Here is a 24,981-nt window from a genome sequence, read left to right as displayed (position 1 = left end):
TATCACATCAATTCACACAAATTAACATAAAAACCAAACACCTTAATAATATTTAAAATCCCTAAACCACAATTTAAATATTCACTTTAACTCCACTCCATGTGGGTAGTGCTTTATAGCGTGCCCTGATTATAAGGAATACACACAGAATACACAGAGAAGCCTAAATGTGACGGATACAAATCAATTATCTAAAATATGCTTCAGTTTAGACCAATACATTTAAAGTGTGTTTAATGATCAAACTAAAACAAAGATATGTGTTCAATGTTGAACAGGGATCTAAAGAAACGGAGTATATGACCCAAACATGCAGTAATGTATCCTGGTACTCTGAAATCATTTGTTTTTGGAGAGAAATGTGGTATCTAGTACTACACTGTGCTCATACTCACCTTATAGAATCAATCCTAATGAACCTATAAGTAGCAGGGAGTATATAATTTATTTTTTCCCTTTTAATCTCTATTTTCTGAAACATCTGGTGGATTGTTCTGGATATTTCCCCCAGGGATGACTTACGGTGTTGCAGTGTCTCCATACTGCATGTAAATAAAGACAGAGAAGTGTTTAGAGTATTAACGTATTTAAAGTATTAAGAGTGGATCAGAGTGAGAGAGCATTCATTACTGAGGCAGGCCACTAGACTGCAAAGGAGCTGAAGTGATTAGTCGATCGACTGAAAATAAATCTGAAACTATTTTAATGACTATAGTTTTGATTATTCATTCAAGTAATTTTTTCAAGCCAAAATGTCTTGATCCAGCTTCTCACGTGAGGATTTGCTCTTTTGTCTTAAGTGACAGTGATAAGGGATAGGACAAGCTATTAGCCACCTTGGGCTTTAGTAAATTGTTATAGGAATTTTGCCCTATTTTCTTAGATGTATAGACCAAACTATCTTAGTTATTGTCTAAAGTGCTCATATTATGCTCATTTTCAGGTTCATAATTGTATTTAGAGGTTGTACCAGAACAGGTTTCATTTTCAGAACACCATATTTGTGTTGTACTGCACATTGCTGCAGCTCCTCTTTTCACCCTGTGTGTTGAGCTCTCTGTTTTAACTACAGAGTGAGACATCACACTTCTGTTCCATCTTTGTTGGGAGTCGCACATGGGCAGTACCTAGATAAGGACTACTAGCCAGTCAGAAGCAGAGTTTGAGGGTGTGCCACGCTAGCAGCTAGGCGAGCATTATAACGTGTGTTCCAAAGTGACCACGTAGGTCTCTGAAGTAAAGGCTGGACTACAATAGAGCTGTTTGGAGCAGTTTGTGAACAGTGTTTTCTGTTGGAGATGGTAAGTCCCTTTGGGGGGGACTTTGGTCTTTTTCACTTTGTAAACCTATAACATATATATAACACAATAAAGGAAAGGGGGAAAGCATACTATGAGCACTTTAATAGAACCTCCAGCCTGAGAGCCCCACACAGTACTTGTCCTATATATAACAGCCTAGATCTAAATATTACCTGAGGGTTTGGCAAGCCCTTATCTTCACACCATTGGTCCAAGTTCTGCCTGGCAGCCTTCAGACTCTGGTCATCAGTCTTCTTACTGTAAACCCTGATCAGCTGCTCAGAAAAGCATGCTGGGAGAAGCTTGGACACCTGACAAGAATGACAGCAGCATAGAGTTGAGAATAATGACATAATAGAGGCTGCCTTACGGAGTGATTGATTTAGTTCTGACCTGGTCTTTGGTGATCTTGAATGCTATGTCAGGGTTTATCTTGTTGTAGAAATACACATTCTTGATGGGGTCCTTGTCTTTCATTCCATAGTCAAAAGTACTGACCTGAACGAGAAGGGGGAGAAAGAAGCCTGTTTTTATATTCCCAAGTAAATTATACCAATGGTGGAAAACAACATCTTACAAATTAAATGATAATCAACAAAACCCAAGATTTAAAGAGAAATGGAGTAAAAGTAATTAGAGTAAAAACTCACTAAAACTATGAAGTCCAAGGCAGCCAATTCCTTTTCCCATTCACCAATCTCCTCCTTGGGGAGGGAGGAGAACGAGAGAGAAGTGTGAGGAACACAAGATTTACAATTTATTCAAACTTAACACACAGTAAGAATACATTAAGAGTTCAAACTTAAAAACATAATCTAGAACAGCATCTTTCTCATCCCAAAATGGAGCTTTTCCAACATGTAAATATGAACCATTATGCACCTTAAAAAAGTTCCTCTGGTGTCATTAGAGGACAAAAATGTCCACCTAAAAAAACTGCAATAAAAATATTGACCATAACTAACAAAACAAGTGTTTTATCTTCTAATTATTATTTCTCTTCAAATGTTGTACCTTTTAATAGCCTATTGCCCCCGTAAACCCCTACCAAGACTGAAGCCAGCTGGGTTCTAAATTGAGAGCCTGATATAATAGAATATATGATTTGATGCTGTAATGTTTATCTCTGTATGTCAAAGAAACATGAAGATAAGATAATGAGATCCTTGAGAAGGTAGTCGCTAAACAACTATGTGATTTTCTCCATAGCAATAGTTTATTTGATGACTTTCAATCAGGATTTAGAAAGAATCATAGCACTGAGACGGCACTGGTGAAAATTACTAACGACCTTCTAACTGCTGCAGACAAAGGACTTGTCTCCATTCTTGTTTTACTAGATCTTAGTGCTGCATTCGACACTATTGACCATATAATCCTGTTACAGAGATTGAAACATTTAGTTGGCATTAAAGGAATCGCTTTAAGCTGTTTTAAGTCCTATTTCTCTGATCGATCTCAGTTTGTTAATGTTAATGATAAATCCTCTAAGTACGCGAAAGTTAGCCATGGCCTCCCACAAGGCTCAGTGCTTGGACCTACTCTATTCTGCTTATATATGCTTCCTCTTGGTAATATTATTAGGAAACACTAACTTTCACTGTTATGCGGATGACACCCAATTATACTTGTCAATCAAACCAGACGAAACCAGTCAGCTAGCTAAACTTCAAGCATGTATTAAAGATATAAAATCCTGGAGGACCTATAATTTTCTGATGTTAAACTCTAACAAAACTGAAGTTATTGTGCTGGGCCCTAAACACCTCCGAACTTCATTATCTAAAGATATAGCTACTCTGGATGGTGTTGTCCTGGCCTCCAGCACTACTGTCAGAAATCTAGGGGTTATTTTTGATCAGGATATATCCTTTAATGCCAATCTAAAACAAACCTCAAGAACAGCCTTTTTTCATCTTCGTAACATTGCCAAAATTAGGAATATCCTGTCTCAAAACAATGCTGAAAAAATAGTCCATGCATTTGTTACTTCCAGGCTGGACTATTGTAACTCCCTACTGTCAGGTTGCTCAAATAAGTCCCTTAAGTCTCTCCAGCTGATCCAGAATGCTGCAGCGCGTGTTCTCACAAGAACTAAGAAAAGAGATCATATTTCTCCTGTATTAGCTTCTCTGCATTGGCTTCCTGTAAAATCCAGGATTGAATTTAAAATCCTTCTCTTGACCTACAAAGCTCTAAATGGTCAAGCACCATCATATTTAGAAGAGCTCCTAATACCCTATTGTCCCGCTAGAGCACTGCACTCCCAGAATGCAGAGTCAGTTGTGGTACCTAGAGTCTCTAAAAGTAGAATGGGAGCCAGAGCCTTCAGTTATCAGGCTCCTCTCCTTTGGAACCAGCTCCCGATCTGGGTTCGGGGGGCAGAAACTGTAATTGCTTTCAAGAATGAACTTAAAACTCTCCTATTTGATAAAGTTTATAGTTAGGGAGTGAGGAGTTGCAGTGTCCACCTAACTGGCCCACCTGCTTCTCTTCATAATTGTTAAATTAATAATATATAACAAAAGTAGAGGGAGGCAGGCCAGCACAGCCCAATCCGGCAGGGGAGAGTTCAAAGCCCGAACAGGCTACCTCTCCTTATGACCTGTCTCTCTTAGTTACGCTGTTATAGTTCTAGACTGCCGGGGGACTTCCTTCCTTCCTTCCTTTGACACACTGAGCTGCTCTCTCCTCTCCCTTTCTAATACCATTTGTGTGCATCCCGTCCCAGAAATGCTTGTTACTAATCCTAGCTTCTGGGGAGTTTACTCCCCGGAGTCCTTATGTTTTTTCCCCCAGCGTATTTCCTTGGAGAACGTTGGCACCAAGATCCTGGTTCCAGCTGTCGCCGTGGTCCTGCTGCACTCCCTGCTGAGCTCAGCGGTGCCTTGCAATGTCATGCTGCTTCCTGCTGAACCCTGCTGCTTCCTGCTGAACCCTGCTGCTTCCTGCTGAACCCTGCTGCTTCCTGCTGAACCCTGCTGCTTCCTGCTGAACCCTGCTGCTTCCTGCTACGTCCATCCATGCTCTGCTGGGCCACCCTACATCCTGTAACGCCCTGCAGCGCCCGGATATGACATGAACTACTACGACCACCATTTGAAGTCACTGTTCCATTATTAATTTATTAACTATCACCACTGTTCATCATATCCCCAACCGGCCCGTCAGACACCGCCTACCAAGAGCCTGGGTCTGTCCGAGGTTTCTTCCCAAGAGGGAATTTTTCCTCGCATCTGTCGCACTGCTTGCTCTTGAGGGAATTACTGTAATTGCTGGAATTGTTGGGGCTTTGTACATTATAGAGTGTGGTCTAGACCTACTCTATCTGTAAAGTGTCTCGAGATAACTCTTGTTATGATTTGATAGTATAAATAAAATTGAATTGAATTGAATTGAAGATAATGTCTTGCTCTCAGCTATTGTGATCTTGCCATCACATACACTTGCATGAAGGCACACAAGTACACCCCTACAAAGATGCACCCACCACAGAAAAATAATGCATGATTTTATGCTGTCCCCAAAGACATTAATGCAAACCTTGGTTGGGATTGGTTCAGGCTTGATTTCACACAGAAACTTGTAGTGTTTTCGAGAGATGATCTTTTCCAGAATCTCCTTTGCCTCAGCCAGATCCGCGGAGGAAGAGTTGAGTATTTGCTCAAACACATGATCTACAGGACAAAGTGTTTCACAAATAAACAATTGACGCTGTAAACAGAGACATAACTCAAAGAATATAAAATCTTTGTATTACTGATTATTCTATAAAACTACTACTGCTTCCATAACATTTATTTAACAGCAAAATTTCAAAGTGGCTTGTTTGGTGCATATTTTTCCATGTAGCTCTCAGTCTCGGCCCTCCTTCACTACCAGATGGGTCTGACCCATGATTTGGCTGTGGGGCAGGGGGGCACTGCCCCCTGGTGGCTGAAACGGATAATTGCATTGTTTAAAAAATGAGTGGAATAATTACGTTTGGCATGACCAGATATTTTATAAATATCTTAGCTAAATAACACAAAACAACTAAATGGTGGTAGGTAATACATCTGATTTCATATACTGCTTAAGTAAAAAACATATTACCTGGCTGACGATGCGAGCAGCAGGACGAAAAAAATGAAAATGACTGTTGCTAGTCTGGACATCTTACCGTGCCAAGGTTACAATAAAGGTTTCCTAAATGCCACATTTGATGTCAGCTTACTAATTGATTGCAGGTTTTGTGTAGATTTGGATTTTTATACGTTTATTCCACTTTGTTTAAACAGCGAAATGGAGGAAGCCTAGTGACAAGTCCATAGCGAGTACCTTGCTGAACGGTCTCAATGTTTTATTGTTGTATTTCATGTAAATACTAGTTTACTAGAGGAGACACACACACACACACACACACACACACACACACAGACACAGCCGCTCTGCTGCTGCGCTGGCTGCACGCTTCTCTGTTCAATACACTGCCTGTCGGGACATTCTGCTTAACGTGAAAAAACTTTACGTGGTTTAATGTAACTAAACAACGATCAATGATCACCAAATTTATCATGGCCATATATTGTAATGAACACTTGAGCCTGTCAAAACAACTAAACCGAAATCCAACGATTATAGTTTTTCTCACATTCTTTTCTTCTTCATTATCAAAAAATCTAACCAGAAATGTGGTGATGATTGATCGTTGTTTAGGTACATTAAACCACATTAAGCTTTTTCACGTTATGACTTATAAAGCCCATGAGAACCGTGGGGAGTCAAACCAAGATGCCGCTCCTCTGCCCTGCTGAAAATGTGAAGCAGAAATGCGTCAGATATCAGATAACGTCCATAATAATTGGACTTTGGATTCGATTTTTGTTGTTGTTGTTGTTTTCAGTGGTTATGAGGAGCAATATGAGAGAGAAATTTGGTAATCATTGATCATTGTTTACGTACATTAAACCACGTTTTTATTCATTAGTAAGCTACAGGACAGCATCTTTCAAACAAGACCTGCGCAAAAGAGAAAAAAAAAATAATGCGTCATTGTACCCAGCACTTCTGGAAATGTACTTCCAAATGCGTCTCTGCCCCCAGCAAACAATGCAATTATCCGTTTCAGCCAACAGGGGGCAGCTCCCCCTGCCCCACAGCAACTCATGGGTCAGACCCATCTGGTAGCGTGGCTGAGACTAAGAGTTTGAAAATATGCACCAAACAAGCCACTTTCAAATTTTGCTGTTTCATGATTACAAAAGTTGTGTAACCCAGGAGTTTTTAGTGTGTTTAAATTGTTGGGGGAGGGTCATGCCTTTATTCGAAATTGTTATGGGGGGTCATAGAAAATGGCGAGGGGAGGGTCATGTCTTTTTTGACTAAAGGTCCCAGAACTCCTCCGGTGGCCCCTGAAATAAATAACAAACAGTCCCTTAGCATCACCAAAACTAGTGTGCTTTCTGCCGAAGTGGTACAACTGTGGCCTCAATAGTTGATCTCCTTGTGTTCAGGTAAGCAATAAAAATCCTTAGAATAATTCAGAAAATTGTCAGTTGTTTTTAATGTTAAAACACAAGCTCACAGCACACAGTGGTATCTACAGACCTGTCAGCTTGGTGTAGGCCTCCATGTCACCTATGGCTGTAGAGAGAGTGAACTCTTTCCCTCCTGAGCCTTCAATCTTGATATGCTCGTCTGCTTTTACAAAGGCCTCTGCGATCCTGGATGACCATACCCAACATATTCTCACTTTTATGCATACCACACAATAGAGTGAATTATGAAGCAAATGAAATAATCTGTATCAGAAGAAGTTAATTGTTGTTAGAGGCCCAACGTGGGAAGGTTAGCTACTCACATATACTCTATGATCTTGTTCACTCTGTGCTGGTAGGCTCTTCTGTGGAGACAGTTCCTGGTGTAGAACATGTCATACAGATTGCCCACCTCCTGTTTAGAGGATTGTCTATATTTAGTTACAACTAATAAGGCAAGGCAGCTTTATTTATTCAGCACATTTCAACAACAAGACAATTCAAAATGCTTTACATAAAACATTTACGGTGGCCAACATGGGGCAAACACACTGCAACTTAATGAAATACAAGCAAATTAAGAAAACATCTTCATTAATCTTCATACGCGCTACAATACACACAACACAACCAAATACACATACGCGCTGCAAATATAGAAACAATGAAAAAAAAAAAATGAAAAAAATTGGCGTGTCTGTAAACTCGTAATATGATAATAATAAATTATTTTTGGATTTGTGTGCTTTTCTTTTTGCATCGTTTCTGTATTTGCAACACGTTTCTGTATTTGGTTGTATTGTGTTTGCTAAATGTTGCGCATGTGTTGTCAAATTAATGAAGATGTTTTCTTAATTTGCGTGTTTCATTAAGTTTTAGTGCATTTGCCCCTGTCGGCCACCGTAAACATTAATGAGCAGTTAAAACAATTAAAAACCTTTATTAAAGAGAATTAGGGCTGTCAAAATAACGCGTTAATTTCGATTAATTAATCTGAGAAAAAATAACGCGTTAAAATAAATAACACAGATTAATCCATTCCATATTGACGTTTGACCCGGAGCCGTTCTAGCCACCATTCGACTGTAAAATGAAGGAGGGAGACGAGAATGTGCTGCCTGGATCATTGATTGGAACATTTAGCTACTTGTTACTTCTTCCTGCCAACCCTGGCTACCAAAATCTGGTGTCCCTGATATGTCTGCTCTTCTCTCTGATGCTCTGAAACGGACGATAACGGCAACACAAACACTGCTGCACCTGACGCTAGTTAACACTATACTCGACAGCAGCTAACGTTAGCCTACCGCTCGCTAGTAGCTGGATTAAACACTGTTAAAATGCTGACAGCTAACGCTAAACGGTGTAAAGTTTGACTGTGTTTTACTGTAGAGGATTCAACACCGGTATGTAACAACCTGCTAGCCTGACAAGCCAGCTGCCACTAGGGTGCCTCTAGATTTCTAGGCTAACAATCTGCAGCTGCCGTCGGAAAAACAACACAGATGGTGCGTTCAATGAAACTGGTAAACTACAGCCTCGTGGTGCATTTGAAGTTATTGTAAATGTCCTTTTCCCATCTGGTGGTTGTTTTTGTCGTTCAACAGCAATTTACTAGTGAAATAAGTTATTGTTATTGTTATAGATTATTATCAAATAATTTAATTTTGACCATATGGCCTTAGCAATAAACAAGCCCTTCTTAATGTCGACCTTCTTTTTTCTTTTCTTTTTTTACTTTCTTAAAAAGTATCGGTTCAGGCACCGTTAATTATGTATGCGATTCATTTCGATTAATTAATCACAGAGTATGTAATTAATTCGATAAAAATTTTTAATCGATTGACAGCCCTAAAGAGAATATAAAATAGAATATAATAAGACAGGTATAGAATTAAAGCATGAAGATAAGATAAATAGATGCTGTTTTAAAATTGGATTTAACAAAAGCAGGAGTAACGATGTCAGCACCTTGTCTCTACTGCAGATGTGATTCAGCCCGTCTTTTTCCACTTTAATCACTCTGGCAAACTGTATGAAGCGGAGATGGTCAAAGTTGTTCTTCATGCCCAGGTGGTAGCAGTCCCTGAGAAGAGACAGAGTGAAGAAATGGGTAATGTAACTTCTTACTTTAAACTAATCAAAGATACCTGGAGGAAGCTACATATTGTTAAAATTATCACAAGATTATTATACATGTTCAGGAGAAAATAATCCATAGTAGTTTATCACTCTGCATCAAACAGTGAATTGCTCTACAGTATCTGTTCAACAAGCCCCACCTGGCAAAGTATTCAAACTTGTCCACATCAATGCCGTTGGTTTTGTTGGCCACGATTTCATAGAGGAAGGATTTTTCCATTGACCGACCATTATATGGCCACTGTGGAGATGACAGCATATTAATGGTATTATAATCAATGATGATGATGATACTGACTGTTTTCACGCAACTCACACATGAATGCAGACCTGGACTGCATTAGGGTCACTCAGTCCTTCAATCAACTTTTTGATGAAATCCATGTCCTCGGGCAGAATCAGACCATAGGGCTCCATCTCCAGATTAGTAGATTTCACCAGATGGTCAAACATCTCTACAGAGGCTTCTTCATGCTACAAGATACACATTATTAAGAGTATCATGAGACGTTAATGAGAAAGAAATAAAGAAGTAAATAAAGAAGTAAAAAGAATTTTACAGGATACACAAACTGTGAGGTCTTGTCTTATCTGTCATGTTCATACGACACCATATCTCTAACCTCTTCACCTCTCCCACTCTCCACACCCATTGGGAATGACTCACAGGATGTTGGTTTGTGTGAAAGATTAAAGCATTTTTAATTTTGGCTCATAAACAAACAAGCCAGCACTACATTACAGCCCCTGGCTGGTGGGTTATTATATCACACATCAGACAACAAAAATAATAATTTCTTACCTTCCACTTTGCCATTTTATCACCTAGTGGACCTGGTGGATATGGTACTTTGGGTATGAACATTTTATCATACAGATGGGAAAAGGGTCCATGTCCTAAATATAAATGAATCTAATGAGGATTGTATGCAAAGTGAACTGAGGTAAACTTTGAAGTGAACTGTTTTTAGATCTAGTATATCTTACAAGCCTGTTTTGTGTTTTCTGTTGATGCAAACTCAACATTTCTTCCATGTTTATTTGTTGATCTGAAGAACTCAGGATGAGGAACATTTTATCCAGCATTATTTTCCATCAAAATAACAACATACTTGCAATCATGCCAAACTCGAAGCTTTACTGTGAGTTTTGAAAAAGAAAAATAATTGCTACTTTTGCATTGCAAATTTCAACAGAATTTCTATAAAAGTGAAGTGGTTAGTTATGAATCTTGACTGCTCACTAAAAGAAACTATTGAGTTTCTATTGTATTAGTAATGAATGATTGAAGTAGGAAGTCACTTTTTGTGTGCCAACTCTATGAATGCCTTCCATGAGAGACTGTATTAAAAGGTCATTATATATTTAAACGATTATTGCACTTGCTGCAAATATTTCAAATTAAAGTCCCTCCCAGTAGGTCAAAGGGCATAACCTTTCACTTTTCTAAAAGGCATTTAATCTGAACCATCTGCAGGAACTGTTGCACGCATTGGTTTTAGTGTCTGCTTTCATTAGGGACCGGTCGTTAACTGTTAATGCCTGCCATACCCTTTACCATTAAATCATCTTTTACTTGAAAATGTGTGGATAGCTTCACTTTGATTTTATATTGATTTATTTTAAATAAGTATATTGTGTCATTCATACTATTTCACAGGGCAAGTGCACAGCAGAACAAAGTTATATTGCATCCGGCTCACAAATGTAATACAAAAATTGCAAACAAGAGTAAAAATAAAAACTCATATAAACATAGACATGGTATGATGCACACAAGATAAATGCTGAAAACTTAATTTTAATCCCACCCACTAATAACCATTTAAAACATATGACATGATGTTATAGTGAAAAGGTGTGTATCACTCACCCAGGTCATGGCAGAGACCAGCAATCTTCACACAAAGGACGTCTCTGTCATTGATGTCGAGTTCCGGCTGCCTTGTACGCAGAGCTTCAACAAGTTGACCTGCCAAGTGCGCCACCCTTTATCATCAGACACAATACACAACAATAAAAAACTCATGAAACAATTACCACACAAGTATTCTGCTAAAAAATAGAAATATGAACTTGTATTATACCTGTACTGATGTATGCAATGTGTTTACTTTGGTTTTATTGATGTTATTGGTGCTTCACTGCAAACTAGTCTTAAATTAATTTAGATTGTGATTCCCTTAAGACTCAAAACTATTTATCTGATACCATACCAACATACCCAATGGAGTGTTCAAAGCGGTTGTGGGATGCTCCAGGGTAAACAAAGTAGACCCCTCCAAGCTGCTTGATGTTTCTCAGTCTCTGGAACTGAGGTGTGTCGATGATTTTGATGAGAAGTGGGTGTAACTCCACCGTCCCGTGGATGGGATCATTAAACACCTGACAGAACACATAGAACATAAACTCAGTCCAAGTATGACCCAAAAGAGTCCCAGTAAACCCAGCTCCAGTTCTCCTGAGGGTAGCTGTGTGCTAGCTAGAGAATGAGAATAGGGAAATGTTCTTGCATGAGGCCCAATGAGCCCAAACATTAATTCAAAGCTCCAAAGGAATAACATGTTGATGGGACCAATTAGCACTGGTTCAACCCAGGGTTTTGTGTATCACGACAGTAGCTCACTTGTTACCAGGTTACATTGCCATCGCAATTTATGCTCAACAAGTAACCTGCTCGGGAGCAGGATAGAAAGGAGATTAGAGATCAACCGGTGTTGAAGCACCGCCTAATGACCAATCACTACTCGATTGATTACGGCATCACCGTTCTTAGAAGATCCGGTAGAACTCGATTTACGTATCTTTGTCAGCTTTTTGAGTCATATGTTGCCAATGTGATTGGTTTGAATTACGTGTTTATATTCTTTTTTATTTGCTCCAATGATCACTTAACTGCCAGGGTTGCAACTTAAATAATATAGACTACAGCAACGAAAGTTGATGGAATGCACTGGAAGTGTAATTATGGTCAGATCTACTTGTTCCTGACTGATGATGATATTGATAAGTCTCGGAAATCTTTGCCAGCTTTGCCTCTTTTATGTGAACTCACTCGTTGCTAATTCGGGAAACCTTGTGTTGATTGAACTAGTTGCTGAGCACCGTCATGTCACACCTTATGTGGGACCACGGTTGTTAGGTGTAGCCTAGTGAAGCTGGGTAACAGAAACAAATCCAGGACATGTTGATCTTGCTTTGTAGTACAGGCCCGGGTATAACAAAAATAGAACAAAAATTGGACATACCTAGTCTATTTACCCAAAAGTTTACCAGTAGAAAGACTCCTGAGTGATCAGTGAACTAGTTTTTCTTCATTTTTTCATACTGCAACCTTCCTCATCTTCATTGTCTGTGCCTCCAACATCTCATCATCTTTTGATGTAAACTGACAATAGATTGGGCCCAAGACCGGAGAGGATGGAAGAGCTTCGTCGATGGCCTATGTTCCGATGGGAATCTAAAGGCCTAAACTCAAAAAAACTCTGACAATAGATTCAACAAAAGATGGTAAAGATATACAATCTTAACTTTGTGATTGTGTAAGGTTTGCTGTCTATTCTATAAGCTCTTCAGCTTCCCTGTGTTTAGTCTTCCTCATCTCTCCAGTCCTGAAAATGTAGTGTGATGTACGGTTAGGCTCGATATCTTACCTTAAGGTCCATCTTCAATTTCTTCTGTGGCGTTTCAGAGCTGTCAGACATTGTATCTGCGTCTAACCGATATTAGGACAGTCCCACAAATAATGTTCTATCACGTTGTTTATACAGCTGATCAGGGCAGACCTGTACAAAGATAACCCAGCCTGCCTGGCCATAAATATCTTCACCACACCTACCAGATGGTTACTGCCACCATAGATAAATTGAAATAATGATAATAACATGGTAGAACAAAAATTAAACACACTTATACAGACAGATGTTAACATGCCATAATGCTCCCACACCTTAAATTTATTACACTGATGTTTATTTAAGCAAAAGCTTGGAACAGGATGTGCTATGTTGTGATAATATCACAGCTATCACAACATAGCACATGCTGTTCCAAGCCAGACAAAGCTGTGACAGCTAAGGGGCATTGTCTGGCCTGGTAAGAACCACAGGTACTGTCAAAAATATTTTTTATTTTTCTAAAACTACTGTGGTTGATTTCTACTGCACTGATTAGTTTGCACTCCAGTCATTCAAACTAGATAAAAAAAACAATACACTAAGACTACCTCTGTGTTTTAGCATGTAGAGGTAGACATAATTAAATTATTCCATGTACTGAAGGCCCAATTGTGAATAAATTAAATAGGTAATCTGTAAAAAATATAATAGAAAATGTTTTAAATAACGGAATATATGAAGTGTGGTGGTTGGAGTCCGGCTGGCTGTGAGTTTCTGTTTTTGTTTTTCCTCATGTTTTGCTGTCAGTTTGTGTTGCCTCTGTTTCTCTCTGTGTTCCCCCCTCCCTTCGTGCCTGTGCCAGCCAGCTGATTGTGCACACCTGCTCGCCTCCTCACTACCACTCTTCCCACCATACACACCTGCTGGCCATCAACTCCAATCAAGCCGAGTATATAAACCCCGGATTGACTCACCACCTTTGCCTGATCGTTGCTCCTGCCTACTTGGTGACACATGTCTCAAGCTCCTGCAAATTCTCCTGAGTGTTTTCCTGTTTGTGCCTTTGTAATCCGTTTTCTGTCTTTTTGTTTCAGTCATTGTCTTCCTCGTCACTCTGCCTCCAGTCAGCTGGCTCCTCCATCCAGTCCCCCCCTCACGGTTTCCTGCAGCAGCCTGCCTCAGCCCTCGCCTCTCCGCGCTCCAGTACTTCCCCGTCGAGTTCTGGAGTGGCCCTGGAGTGGTACACCTCTGTGAGCAAGGGGCAGCCTCACCTCCTCTCCTCATACTCCTCCTTTGTGGAGGAGAAGAGGAGGGTGTTTGATCACCCTGTGCAAGGGAGGGCGAAGGCTTCCCGGCTCATGACGCTCCGGCAGGGGGTTCGCAGCGTCGCGGAGTACTCCGTTGACTTCCGCATTCTGGCCGCTAGATCGGGCTGGAACAGTCCGGCTCTCCGTTGCGCGTTCCTGGATGGCCTTAGTGAGCGGATTAAGGACCACTTGGCTGCCAGGGACGAGCCGCGGAGCCTCGATGGGCTCATTGAAACGGCCATCGATTTAGACAATCGTCTCCGGGAGAGAGATAGAGAACGCGAGTCCCGCGGCTCCTCCTCTTCCCGGTCCTGCCTTCCGCCACCACGGGTCCCTGCTCCCCTGCCTTCCCAGTCGCGCTCGGCGGCACCCCCGGCTCCTCCCTCTCCTCCTCCACCCGAACCCATGCAATTAGGCCGCGCACACCTCACCCCGGAGGAGCGGGAACGCCGTCGCCTCGCCGGGGTGTGTATCTATTGTGGTCAGCCCGGTCATTATCTGTCCACCTGCCCGGTTCGCCCAAAAAGAGTCGGCTCGCCAGTAGCCTTGGGAGCTCTGGCGAGCCGACGTTCTCCCAATTCCCGCCTCCTGCTGGACGTGTCCCTATCATGGCAGGAGGGATCGCTCCCTCTGGGGGCGTTGGTTGATTCCGGTGCCGACGAAAATCTGTTAGACGTTGAGATCGCTCGACAGCTCACCATCCCCCAAATACCCCTAGATACTCCTCTCCATGCCACCGGCCTCAGCGGTCAGCCCCTCACCACAGTTACTCACTGCACTCCCCAGCTCCGCCTCCTCACCTCGGGTAATCACCATGAGTTGATCTCGTTTCACCTCGTCACCTCCCCCGTCAACCCTATCGTTCTAGGTCTCCCCTGGCTCATTCTGCACAACCCCAACGTAGTCTGGGGGCGGGGGAAGATCAGGAATTGGAGAACTCATTGCCATGCATCTTGCCTATTGTCCGCTCGAGCCCCCGGTAAGCCCACTCAAATTCACCCTCCTCCCGTTCCTCCTGATTTAACCCTCGTTCCCTCAGAGTACCATGACCTTGCCACCGTGTTCAGTAAGGAGCAGGCCCCATCCTTACCCCCCCACCGCCCTTATGACTGCTCCATCTCCCTCCTCCCGGACGCCCCGCTCCCGTCTAGCCATCTGTTTAATCTGTCCCGTCCGGAGAGAGAGGCTATGGAGCAGTATATTAAAGATTCCCTGGCTGCTGGCATCATTCGCCCCTCATCGTCCCCTCTAGGCGCTGGCTTTTTCTTTGTCTCCAAGAAAGACAAATCCCTCCGTCCTTGTATCGACTACCGGGGGCTCAACTCCATCACGGACAAAAACAAATACCCTCTTCCCCTTATGGACTCTGTTTTTGAGTCCCTCTCCCGGTCTGCCATTTTCACGAAGTTAGACCTTCGCAATGCTTATCATCTTGTGCGGATCCGGGAGGGGGACGAATGGAAAACGGCATTTAACACCCCACTAGGGCACTACGAGTATTTGGTAATGCCATTCGGCCTCACCAATGCCCCCGCCGTTTTCCAAACCCTCATTAACGACGTCCTTCGTGACTTTTTGCACCGGTTCGTGTTTGTTTATTTAGACGATATCCTGATCTTCTCCCCCGACCCAGTCCAACACATCGAGCATGTCCGCCTGGTTCTGCAGCGGCTTCTGGAAAACAGTCTTTTTGTGAAGGCTGAAAAATGTGAATTCCACGTCCCTTCTGTACAGTTCCTCGGTTTTATCATTGAGCGTGGGCAGCTTCGCGTTGACCTGGCCAAAATCCAGGCTGTTGTGGAGTGGCCCACTCCCACTTCTATCAAACAGCTGCAGCGCTTTTTGGGCTTTTCGCCCGCCAGTCTGCTCCGCCCCCTCTCGGTCCCCGGTCGGCCCTGGTCCCACATCGCCCTGGACTTTGTCACCGGACTGCCCAACTCCAACGGCAATACGGTCATCCTCACCATCGTGGATCGGTTCTCAAAATCCGTCCACTTCATCCCCCTGTCCAAGTTACCTACTTCCTTGGAAACGGCTCGTCTCCTTGTCCACCATGTCTTCAGGCTCCATGGCATTCCTCGGGACATTGTCTCCGACCGGGGGCCCCAGTTTTCTTCCGGAGTGTGGAAATCCTTCTGCCAAGCCCTCGGTGCCACCGCCAGCCTGTCATCTGGCTATCACCCCCAGACCAACGGGCAAACCGAGCGGGCCAACCAGGACCTGGGGGCAGCCCTCCAGTGTGTGGCCTACCGCAATCCCATCTCGTGGAGTTCCTACCTCCCCTGGGTCGAGTACGCCCACAACTCTCTCATCAGCGCTGCCACTGGGATGTCTCCGTTTATGTGCGCCATGGGGTTCCAGCCTCCGCTGTTCCCGTCCTTGGAGGAGGAAGTAACGGTTCCGTCGGTCCGGACCCATCTCCGACGGTGTCGTTGAGTGTGGAAGGAGGAGGCTAGGGCTGCTCTCCAACAAACAGCTGCCCGGAACAAACGTCTGGCAGACCGCCATCGCATCCCCGCTCCCTCCTACCGGCCGGGCCAGAGGGTGTGGCTCTCCTCCCGGGATCTTCCCCTTCCGTCCACCTCCAAGAAACTCGCCCCCCGGTTCGTGGGCCCCTATACCATTGAGTCGGTTGTGAACCCCACCACTGTCAGGCTAACACTCCCATCGCACATGAAAATCCACCCAGTTTTCCATGTCTCCCATATCAAACCAGTCTCCACAAGTCCTCTCTCCGTCCCAGTGGCAGCGCCTCCTCCTGGATGTACGACGTAGAGGTAGGGGTAATCGGTACCTGGTGGACTGGGCCGGGTATGGTCCCGAGGAGCGGTCGTGGATTCCCACTAGCCAGATACTTGACAGGACCCTGCTGGACGACTTCTACAGGGCCCACCCGGACAAGCCTGGCGGTCCGCCTGGAGGCGCCCGTTGAGGAGGGGGTACTGTGGTGGTTGGATTCCGGCTGGCTGTGAGTTTCTGTTTTTCTTTATCCTCATGTTTTTCTGTCAGTTTGTGTTGCCTCTGTTTCTCTCTGTGTTCCCCCCTCCCATCCTGCCTGTGCCAGCCAGCTGATTGTGCACACCTGCTCGCCTCCTCACTACCACTCTTCCCACCATACACACCTGCTGGCCATCAACTCCAATCAAGCCCAGTATATAAACCTCGGATTGACTCACCACCTTCGCCTGATCGTTGCTCCTGCCTACTTGGTGACACATGTCTCAAGCTCCTGCAAATTCTCCTGAGTGTTTTCCTGCTTGTGCCTTTGTAATCCGTTTTCTGTCTTTTTGTTTCAGTCATTGTCTTCCTCGTCACTCTGCCTCCAGTCAGCTGGCTCCTCCATCCAGTCCCCCCCTCACGGTTTCCTGCACCAGCCTACCTCAGCCCTCGCCTCTCCGCGCTCCAGTACTTCCCCGTCGAGTTCTCAGACCCGGTCTCCCCGTGCCTCTGTTCCCGGTTCTAGCCCCTTGCCTGTGCTCTCCTCTCTGGCATCCACCTCCCCACTTCCCCATTCACTTACCCATTCTTTCCAATAAAGTTATTTGTGCTGAGTTCTGCATTTGGGTCCGTTCTGTCCCACCCGTAACATGAAGGCATTTCCCTCACACAGTAGCTTACATGAACTAAGCTTGAAAATAGAAGTGTGAATGAGTAATTGTGATTTATGTCCTTTTGGAGAATTTGCTTTGACTCAAAATGGCAGAACCAGTAGGCTAACACAACAGTTAAGATCTGTAGTCTACTCTATTTGTAAAGTGTCTTGAGAAGAGTGAACTCTTGTTACGATTTGATACTATGAATAAAACAGAATTTAGCTGAAATTGAATTAAATGGCTTGATCATATTCACTGATACAGACAAGTAGAACAGAAAATAGAACAATGTCTCTTATTTGATCAGTAATTATGATCAAACAAAAGGTCAAACAAATGCTGTGATCAAGAAACTGTAAAACATCATTAGATAATCTATGCCATCCATCCATCCATCTTCGTTCGCTTATCCGGTATCGGGTCGCGGGGGTAGCAGCTCCAGCAGGGGACCCCAAACTTCCCTTTCCCGAGCCACATTAACCAGCTCCGACTGGGGGATCCCGAGGCGTTCCCAGGCCAGGTTGGAGATATAATCCCTCCACCTAGTCCTGGGTCTTCCCCGAGGCCTCCTCCCAGCTGGACGTGCCTGAAACACCTCCCTAGGGAGGCGTCCAGGGGGCATCCTTACCTGATGCCTGAACCACCTCAACTGGCTCCTTTCGACGCGAAGGAGCAGCGGCTCTACTCTGAGCTCCTCACGGATGACTGAGCTTCTCACCCTATCTCTAAGGGAGATGCCAGCCACCCTCCTGAGGAAACCAATTTCGGCCGCTTGCACCCTGGATCTCGTTCTTTCGGTCATGACCCAGCCGTCATGACCATAGGTGAGGGTAGGAACGAAAACTGACCGGTAGATTGAGAGCTTTGCCTTCTGGCTCAGCTTTCTTTTCGTCACAACGGTGCGATAAATTGAATGTAATACCGCACCCGCTGCGCCGATTCTCCAACCAATCTCCCGCTCCATTGTCCCCTCACTCGCGATCAAGACACCAAGGTACTTAAACTCCTTCACTTGGGGTAAGGACTCATTCCCTACCTGGAGAAGGCACTCCATTGGTTTCCTGCTGAGAACCATGGCTTCCGATTTAGAGGTGCTGATCCTCATCCCAACCTCTTCACACTCGGCTGCGAACCGATCCAGTGAGTGCTGAAGGTCACAGGCCGATGATGCCATCAGGACCACATCATCTGCAAAAAGCAGCGATGAGATCCCCAGCCCACCGAACTGCAACCCCTCTCCACCCCTACTACGCCTCGATATCCTGTCCATAAATACTACAAACAGGATTGGTGACAAAGTGCAGCCCTGGCGAAGGCCAACCCTCACCTGAAACGAGTCCGACTTACTACCGAGAACCCGGACACAGCTCTCGTTTTGGTTGTACAGAGATTGGATGGCCCTGAGAAGGGACCCCCTCACCCCATACTCCCGCAGCACCTCCCACAGCACCTTCTCCAGATCCACAAAACACATTAGACTGGTTGGGCATACTCCCAGGCTCCCTCCAGGATCCTTGCGAGAGTAAAGATCTGGTCTGTTGTTCCACGACCAGGACGGAATCCGCATTGTTCCTCCTCAACCCGAGGTTCGACTATCGACCGAACCCTCCTTTCCAGCACCTTGGAGTAGACTTTACCGGGGAGGCTGAGAAGTGTGATACCCCTGTAATTGGCACACACCCTCTGGTCCCCCTTTTTGAAAAGGGGAACCACCACCCCGGTCTGCCACTCCTTAGGCACCGTCCCAGACTTCCACGCAATGTTGAAGAGGCGTGTCAACCAAGACAACCCCTCCACACCCAGAGCCTTAAGCATTTCTGGACGGATCTCATCAATCCCTGGGGCTTTGCCACTGTGGAGTTGTTTAACTACCTCAGCAACTTCCACCAGGGAAATTGACAACAATCCCCCATCATCCTCCAGCTCTGCCTCTACCATAGAGGGCGTATTAGTCGGATTTAGGAGTTCCTCAAAGTGCTCCTTCCACCGCCCTATTACCTCCTCAGTTGAGGTCAACAGCGTCCCATCCTTACTGTACACAGCTTGGATGGTTCCCCGCTTCCCCCTCCTGAGGTGGCGAACGGTTTTCCAGAAGCACCTTGGTGCCGACCGAAAGTCCTTCTCCATGCTCCATGCTGCTTTGCCTCTTTCACGGCAGAGGCTGCAGCGCTTCGGGCCCCTCGGTACCTTGCAACTGCCTCCGGAGTCCTCTGGGATAACATATCCCGAAAAGACTCCTTCTTCAGTCGGACAGCTTCCCTGACCACCGGTGTCCACCACGGTGTTCGTGGGTTACCGCCCCTTGAGGCACCTAAGACCCTAAGACCACAGCTCCTAGCCGCGGCTTCAGCAATGGAAACTTGAACATTGTCCACTCGGGTTCAATGCCCCCAGCTTCCACAGGGATGCACGAAAAGCTCCGCCGGAGGTGTGAGTTGAAAGTCTGTCGGACAGGGGCCTCCTCCAGACGTTCCCAATTTACCTGCACTACCCGTTTGGGCTTACCAGGTCATTCCAGAGTCTTCCCCCACCCCCTGACCCAACTCACAACCAGATGGTGATCAGTTGACACCCGAGTGTCCAAAACATACGGCCTCAGATCAGATGAAACGATTATAAAATCGATCATTGACCTTTGGCCTAGGGTGCTCTGGTACCAAGTACACTTATGAGCATCCCTATGTTCGAACATGGTGTTCGTTATAGACAATCCATGACTAGCACAGAAGTCCAACAACAAACAACCACTCTGGTTTAGATCAGGGAGTCCGTTCGTCCCAATCACGCCTCTCCATGTGTCTCCATCATTGCCCACGTGTGCGTTGAAGTCCCCCAGCAGAACTATGGAGTCCCCCACTGGAGCCCCATACAGGACTCCACTCAAGGTCTCCAAGAAGCCCGAATACTCCGAACTATTGTTTTGTGCATATGCACAAACAACAGTCAGAGTTTTCCCCCTCCACAACCCGCAGGCGTAGGGAGGCGACCCTCTCGTCCACCGGGGTAAACTCCAACATAGCGGCGCTCAGCCGGGGGCTTGTGAGTATGTGGTATGGTTGTTTACCACAGAGGTGAAGTTGTTGGGCATTTGGTTGGGGAGGGGAAGGAGAAGCAGTCTGTTGAGAAGCATTTGTGAAGGACGATGAAGGGGCCGGACCCATGATACTCATGCTTGCTGATCCACATCTGCTGGGATGGTCCGTCCTGGACTGTATGGGAAGCAGATAAAGGTCATGAGTTTATCTCATCTAAACTGTTAACAGACTTACAATTTCTGCAAAAACATAGAATATGACAGTATAAAAAATAACACATCAGTCATCAGTAGTAGTAGTTTACAGGGTTTTTCCTCCCCAGATAATTCAAAGGTCTTTCTACTTTCTTTTGCTGTCTGTCGGTCCCAGCACAGTTAAAAAAATGTTTTTCCGGTTTGATTAATTTTCTAATTTCAGAATTCATACACATTTTTACTAATATATTTTCATGACTTTTCCATGTCTTTAAGGCATATATTTATGACCAATCCTCTCAAACATCTGTATAAACATGAAAAGTAGAAATAAAATAAATTATTAAGTATACAGTATATCCTAAAGGTTACCTTTTTTTTCAACCTGGACCCTATTTTCCTATGTTCTTGTGTCTAAGTGACAACAATCTTTGACAATCTTTGACAACATTATGGAAAGGATTCCTACCGAGGTCAACAGTTCTTCTGTTAAAGAGTAAGATCCTTTTTCTAAATCATAAAAACATCCCCAAAATTGCTATTGCTTAACCCACCAGACTCGGTGTAAATAAATAAATAACTTTTGATCGTCTGGTGGGTTTGGTGATGGTGATTTCAGGGCTGTTTCTTGTTTAAACAAAAAGTATCTTCCTCTTTAACTTATAGGTCTATCTCTGTAGGGATCCTTTACATAATGTTGTCAGACACTTAGAATAATAATCTGAGACCGTCAGTGGCAAAAACAGAACTTTTAGTGGACGAAATTGACGACGCACATTTGCCTATATGATTACATTGGAGCCCGGTTTGAAGCTGCAGGTCAGTGTTCTCGCTCAATACTGGACCAATTTCAAAGATTGTTGTTCTTATCAGTCGCTTAGACAAAAAAAAAACATGAAAACTTGAACTATAATTAAAACAACACTATGTAACTTTTGCTGAGTAACTGTGACCAGTGCTGACACAAGTGTTAAATACAGGATGCCGGTGCATTTAATTCTGTCGATGTTGGAGCAGGCAGGGTACGTAGCTGCACTGTTTATCGTACTGTGTAATAATTTTTCTGATGTTAACTATATTACATTACACAATAAAATGCTTACCTAGTTTGATGTCTTCCACTCAAACTCGGTGAGCCGTTGGAGGAAGGTGGTGACTTGGGAGCTGATGCTTGTCAGCTTTCTTTGGACAACTCCCGTCTTGCGGTTTGTACCCACTTCGGCCATGCATTTGGTGCCCTCATCTGGGTTGATCCTTAAGATATATAAGATATATCATAATATTCAATAGCAGTCATCTTTAAATAGAGCCATTTATCCCCCTTTAAATATAGAGTATATATGGAAGTAAACCTGCCAGCGAGCACGTTTGGTTCAGAAAGTCACAGCGAAAACACACCGGGCACGTACGTGTAAGCCATCCTTCTCTCTCTCCGATAGAAAGAGACAGGATTTGTGGGGAAAACTGTGGTAATTGTACAGTATATGTGTGTGTGTGTGTCACTCTCTCTGTCCGTCCATCAGTCTCTCCCTCCTTGTGCCTGATCACGTGTCTCGCTGTGAGAAGTCAAGACAGCCCAAATCCCCATGAACCTACTGTGGTCTTAATGTATGTGATTAATCAAGGGGGTAAGCTTCGCTTCAGAACTCGAACCTCCTATGGCGCCATTTTGATGCTACCAAGTGATCCCCTAATGTTAGCATTCCAACGACTCCCATTCATTTTGACGTCACTAAGACAGAGAATAACTTTACATCTGAAGCGTTTAAAGACTATTTGTCATTGTTTGACATTGTTTATTTCTAAAGAAACACGACAATGTATAAAAGGCTCCATTACCTTGTACCTCACGTTATGGCTCCGTAGCAGACGTTTTTGTAAAAATAGGCTAACGATTGTGTCATAACCACGAGACTTACTGTCACACAGTAGAGGAATTACCATATAGTACAGGAGAAGCTCACAGGCAGTTTGGACTTACATTAGCTGTTTAAGTTTAATTACTAATGTTAACTAGCATGTTAGTGATCAGTAATTAGCCTGTGTCTATGTTATCTCCTTACATATACCTACACTCTCCGTCTCTGTAAGATTGGGAATGATTGAGATTTCTCTCGGCACAGCTACCAGAACACTTACAACTTTCAGATAGGTTGCTCCCGTCACATTTACGTTGTCTCTGTCAGTTGGAAGCTGCACAGTAAAGCTAGGGATCACCGGAAAAGTGCTTCTAATAGCCTTCACTGGTCTCCGTCCAGAGACATGGCATGCGCAGGTATGCGCAACGCTTACGTGCCCGGTATGTTTTCACTGTAAGTTACCACAGTAATAGGGCTCTATATACCCAAGTCTATTTCTCAGTTGTTTTCTCTTTGTCAGTGTATAGAGTGCTCATACAGTCCAAATATGTACCATTACCTATTAAATGCTTTATGCAGATAATTACTTACCTTGTACCAACTCCAGTGTAGTAGATGCTGACTCATGATATTCAAGATTGAATGCATAAAATGAGCCAAAGAAGACGACAAAAGCACTGGCAAAGTCATTAAGTTGGATAGCTTCAAAGAGGATCTTCCCCTCAATGCTGACCATCCAATGGGTGGAAGACGTCAAACTTCTTCCTAAAAAAACAACAAACATCTTATCTCATTTACAGTGTCTCACAGAATACCAAACATACATGGCTAATAAAACATCCTCCTCTTCTTCAAACTATTTCTCGTACCTAGCATGATCCGCCTTGGTGTGGTGGGCAATGTGACATCCTGCTCAATTGAAATCTTGGTCGAGGTTGGCTGCAAACTAAAAAAAGAAAAGCATCTCACATATTGGAAGTAATTGGTTGTTGTTCTACATATGAAATGATAAAAATTAATATTTTTAAGTGCATGCATGGTGTTATAAAACACAATTACAACAAGATAAAAAAAAATGCATGCCATGCATTAGTATGCAAAGAACCAGTATAATGTAGGTAACTCTTATATTGTTAGAATAACACAGAATGTTACGTGATGCATTAAAAGGTTAATCACGTAATAGATAGCTAGATACAGTAGCTAGATAGCTAACAACAACAACACTATTTTGTGAAGAAAAACTTAAAGCATAAACCATGGTAGCTAATACGCTCAACTCCTAACACCATATTCTTTGGCTTAGGTCTTGGTTTGGCTTAGGTCTCATAAACTAAAAAGGATGAATTCAATGATATCACATTACAGAATGCAACAATACTGTAACGTTGGGCACTTTTTTGCTGGACATCTTGATGGTTTTAAGTGGCCAAACTCTGAAGCCAAGGGGAAAAAAATGCTATCCACAAATGCTCCACATTAACATTACTTAAAGACGTCTTCCTTGTCACCCGACATAACTTTTAGAGTGTGTGTTTTAAAAAAATATGTAATGTTAACATTAGGTGCTATTAAAACTAGATGGGCAACTGTAGAGGTAACGGTTTAATGTTAACTTTACATCCACTAATGTTAGGTTAATATAAATGCGGTACGTTTTGCTTAATCATGCTTAACCACTAACAAACCAACCCACAGACTCAACATAAGCGTAGGTAATGTTAGCCAAAATGCGGCAACAGCAAGCTAAAAAGCTAGCAGTTACTTACCTTAAACTTCTAGAATATGGGTTACATTTTAATTCCGACAAAGATAATGGTGGTCTGACAAGTGAAAAAGATGTCCCGAACAACGTGTTTGAAACGAGTTGTGTTAGCTTTAGGCTACAGAACGTCGTCATTATAGCTAATCCTCACCATGGGGAAAATGAACTATAACTAACAGTTTGCTCTTGCCTAGCTATGACGAAGGTCGGTAAACTAAACCTAGGTCTCTGCTTGGGAAGGCTTGGGAGCAGAAATTTTAATTTTAATGTCACAGAATTAGCAAAAATTGGTCTTACCTTAACGCTGCTCTAGCTCTCTTTGAGGAGTGTGTGTGACCCGGGACTCTGGTGCGCACACGCACAGACCAAACAGGCGGTACTCCTTTGAAGTTAATCTTTTCAACGCCTTTGAAGTGTCTACGTGCTACTCTTCTGAAGTCGTGAGGTCAGAGTTCAAATCTGGCGGTCAAGCATTTATATCCGTAATGGCTTTCTTGTTTCTCTCAATAAATGATTGACACTGCTGAAAAACATGTCACATTTTTTAATTACCTTCACTACTAAAAGCATAACAAATTAAATGTATTTCATTTTATAGTGATATTTTATTTTTCCATTTCATTTCTATGCTTCTATATTATTTAAAATT

At 43.6% G+C, this 24,981-nt stretch overlaps 2 protein-coding genes and 1 long non-coding RNA gene across 6 annotated transcripts in view; 1 reads left to right on the top strand and 2 right to left on the bottom strand.

Annotated features, from left to right (window-relative positions):
* Positions 1-24,981, top strand: part of aldh1l2 (aldehyde dehydrogenase 1 family, member L2) — a 91,423-nt gene that overhangs the window by 35,296 nt on the left and 31,146 nt on the right. The window contains exon 24 of one of the 4 annotated variants that reach the window (XM_028570125.1): positions 13,674-13,826. The exons of 2 other annotated variants lie outside the window; for them this stretch is intronic. The gene's annotated coding sequence lies outside the window, so the exon portion shown is untranslated. Of the gene's footprint in view, positions 1-10,839; positions 10,861-13,673; positions 13,827-24,981 lie in introns of those variants that run through there. One more of the 4 variants, XM_028570126.1, reaches the window with a different exon arrangement.
* Positions 114-17,885, bottom strand: LOC114550550 (deoxynucleoside triphosphate triphosphohydrolase SAMHD1). The gene is made up of 14 exons (XM_028571359.1): positions 12,616-17,885; positions 11,187-11,347; positions 10,836-10,951; positions 9,765-9,859; positions 9,293-9,436; positions 9,103-9,203; positions 8,792-8,906; positions 7,144-7,235; positions 6,891-7,006; positions 4,845-4,978; positions 1,952-2,005; positions 1,695-1,799; positions 1,475-1,612; positions 114-125 (listed from the first exon to the last, which is right to left on the bottom strand). The coding sequence occupies exons 1-14, from the start codon at positions 12,664-12,666 to the stop codon at positions 114-116; spliced, it is 1,434 nt and encodes a 477-aa protein (XP_028427160.1). The 5' UTR covers positions 12,667-17,885.
* LOC114549844 (uncharacterized) lies at positions 20,486-24,708 on the bottom strand. The gene is made up of 5 exons (XR_003691591.1): positions 24,630-24,708; positions 23,437-23,513; positions 23,159-23,332; positions 21,812-21,962; positions 20,486-20,688 (listed from the first exon to the last, which is right to left on the bottom strand). It is a non-coding gene; the product is annotated as an uncharacterized LOC114549844 (long non-coding RNA).

The sequence above is a fragment of the Perca flavescens genome, chromosome 23 (assembly GCF_004354835.1).
Source record: "Perca flavescens isolate YP-PL-M2 chromosome 23, PFLA_1.0, whole genome shotgun sequence".
NCBI lineage: Eukaryota > Metazoa > Chordata > Actinopteri > Perciformes > Percidae > Perca > Perca flavescens.
Note: the sequence above shows the minus strand (reverse complement) of the source record. Positions and strands in the feature narration are given on the sequence as shown.

Bases quoted from the DNA above. Each gene is read 5' to 3' on its own strand.
- LOC114550550 (XM_028571359.1), bottom strand. From the start codon at position 12,666: ATGTCTGACAGCTCTGAAACGCCACAGAAGAAATTGAAGATGGACCTT. The intron at 4,979-6,890 runs GTCTGTAGATAC...TTTGTCCTGTAG, and splicing joins GGCCTACACCAAGCTGACAG to ATCATGTGTTTGAGCAAATA. The intron at 1,613-1,694 runs GTCAGAACTAAA...CATTCTTGTCAG, and splicing joins TCAAGATCACCAAAGACCAG to GTGTCCAAGCTTCTCCCAGC.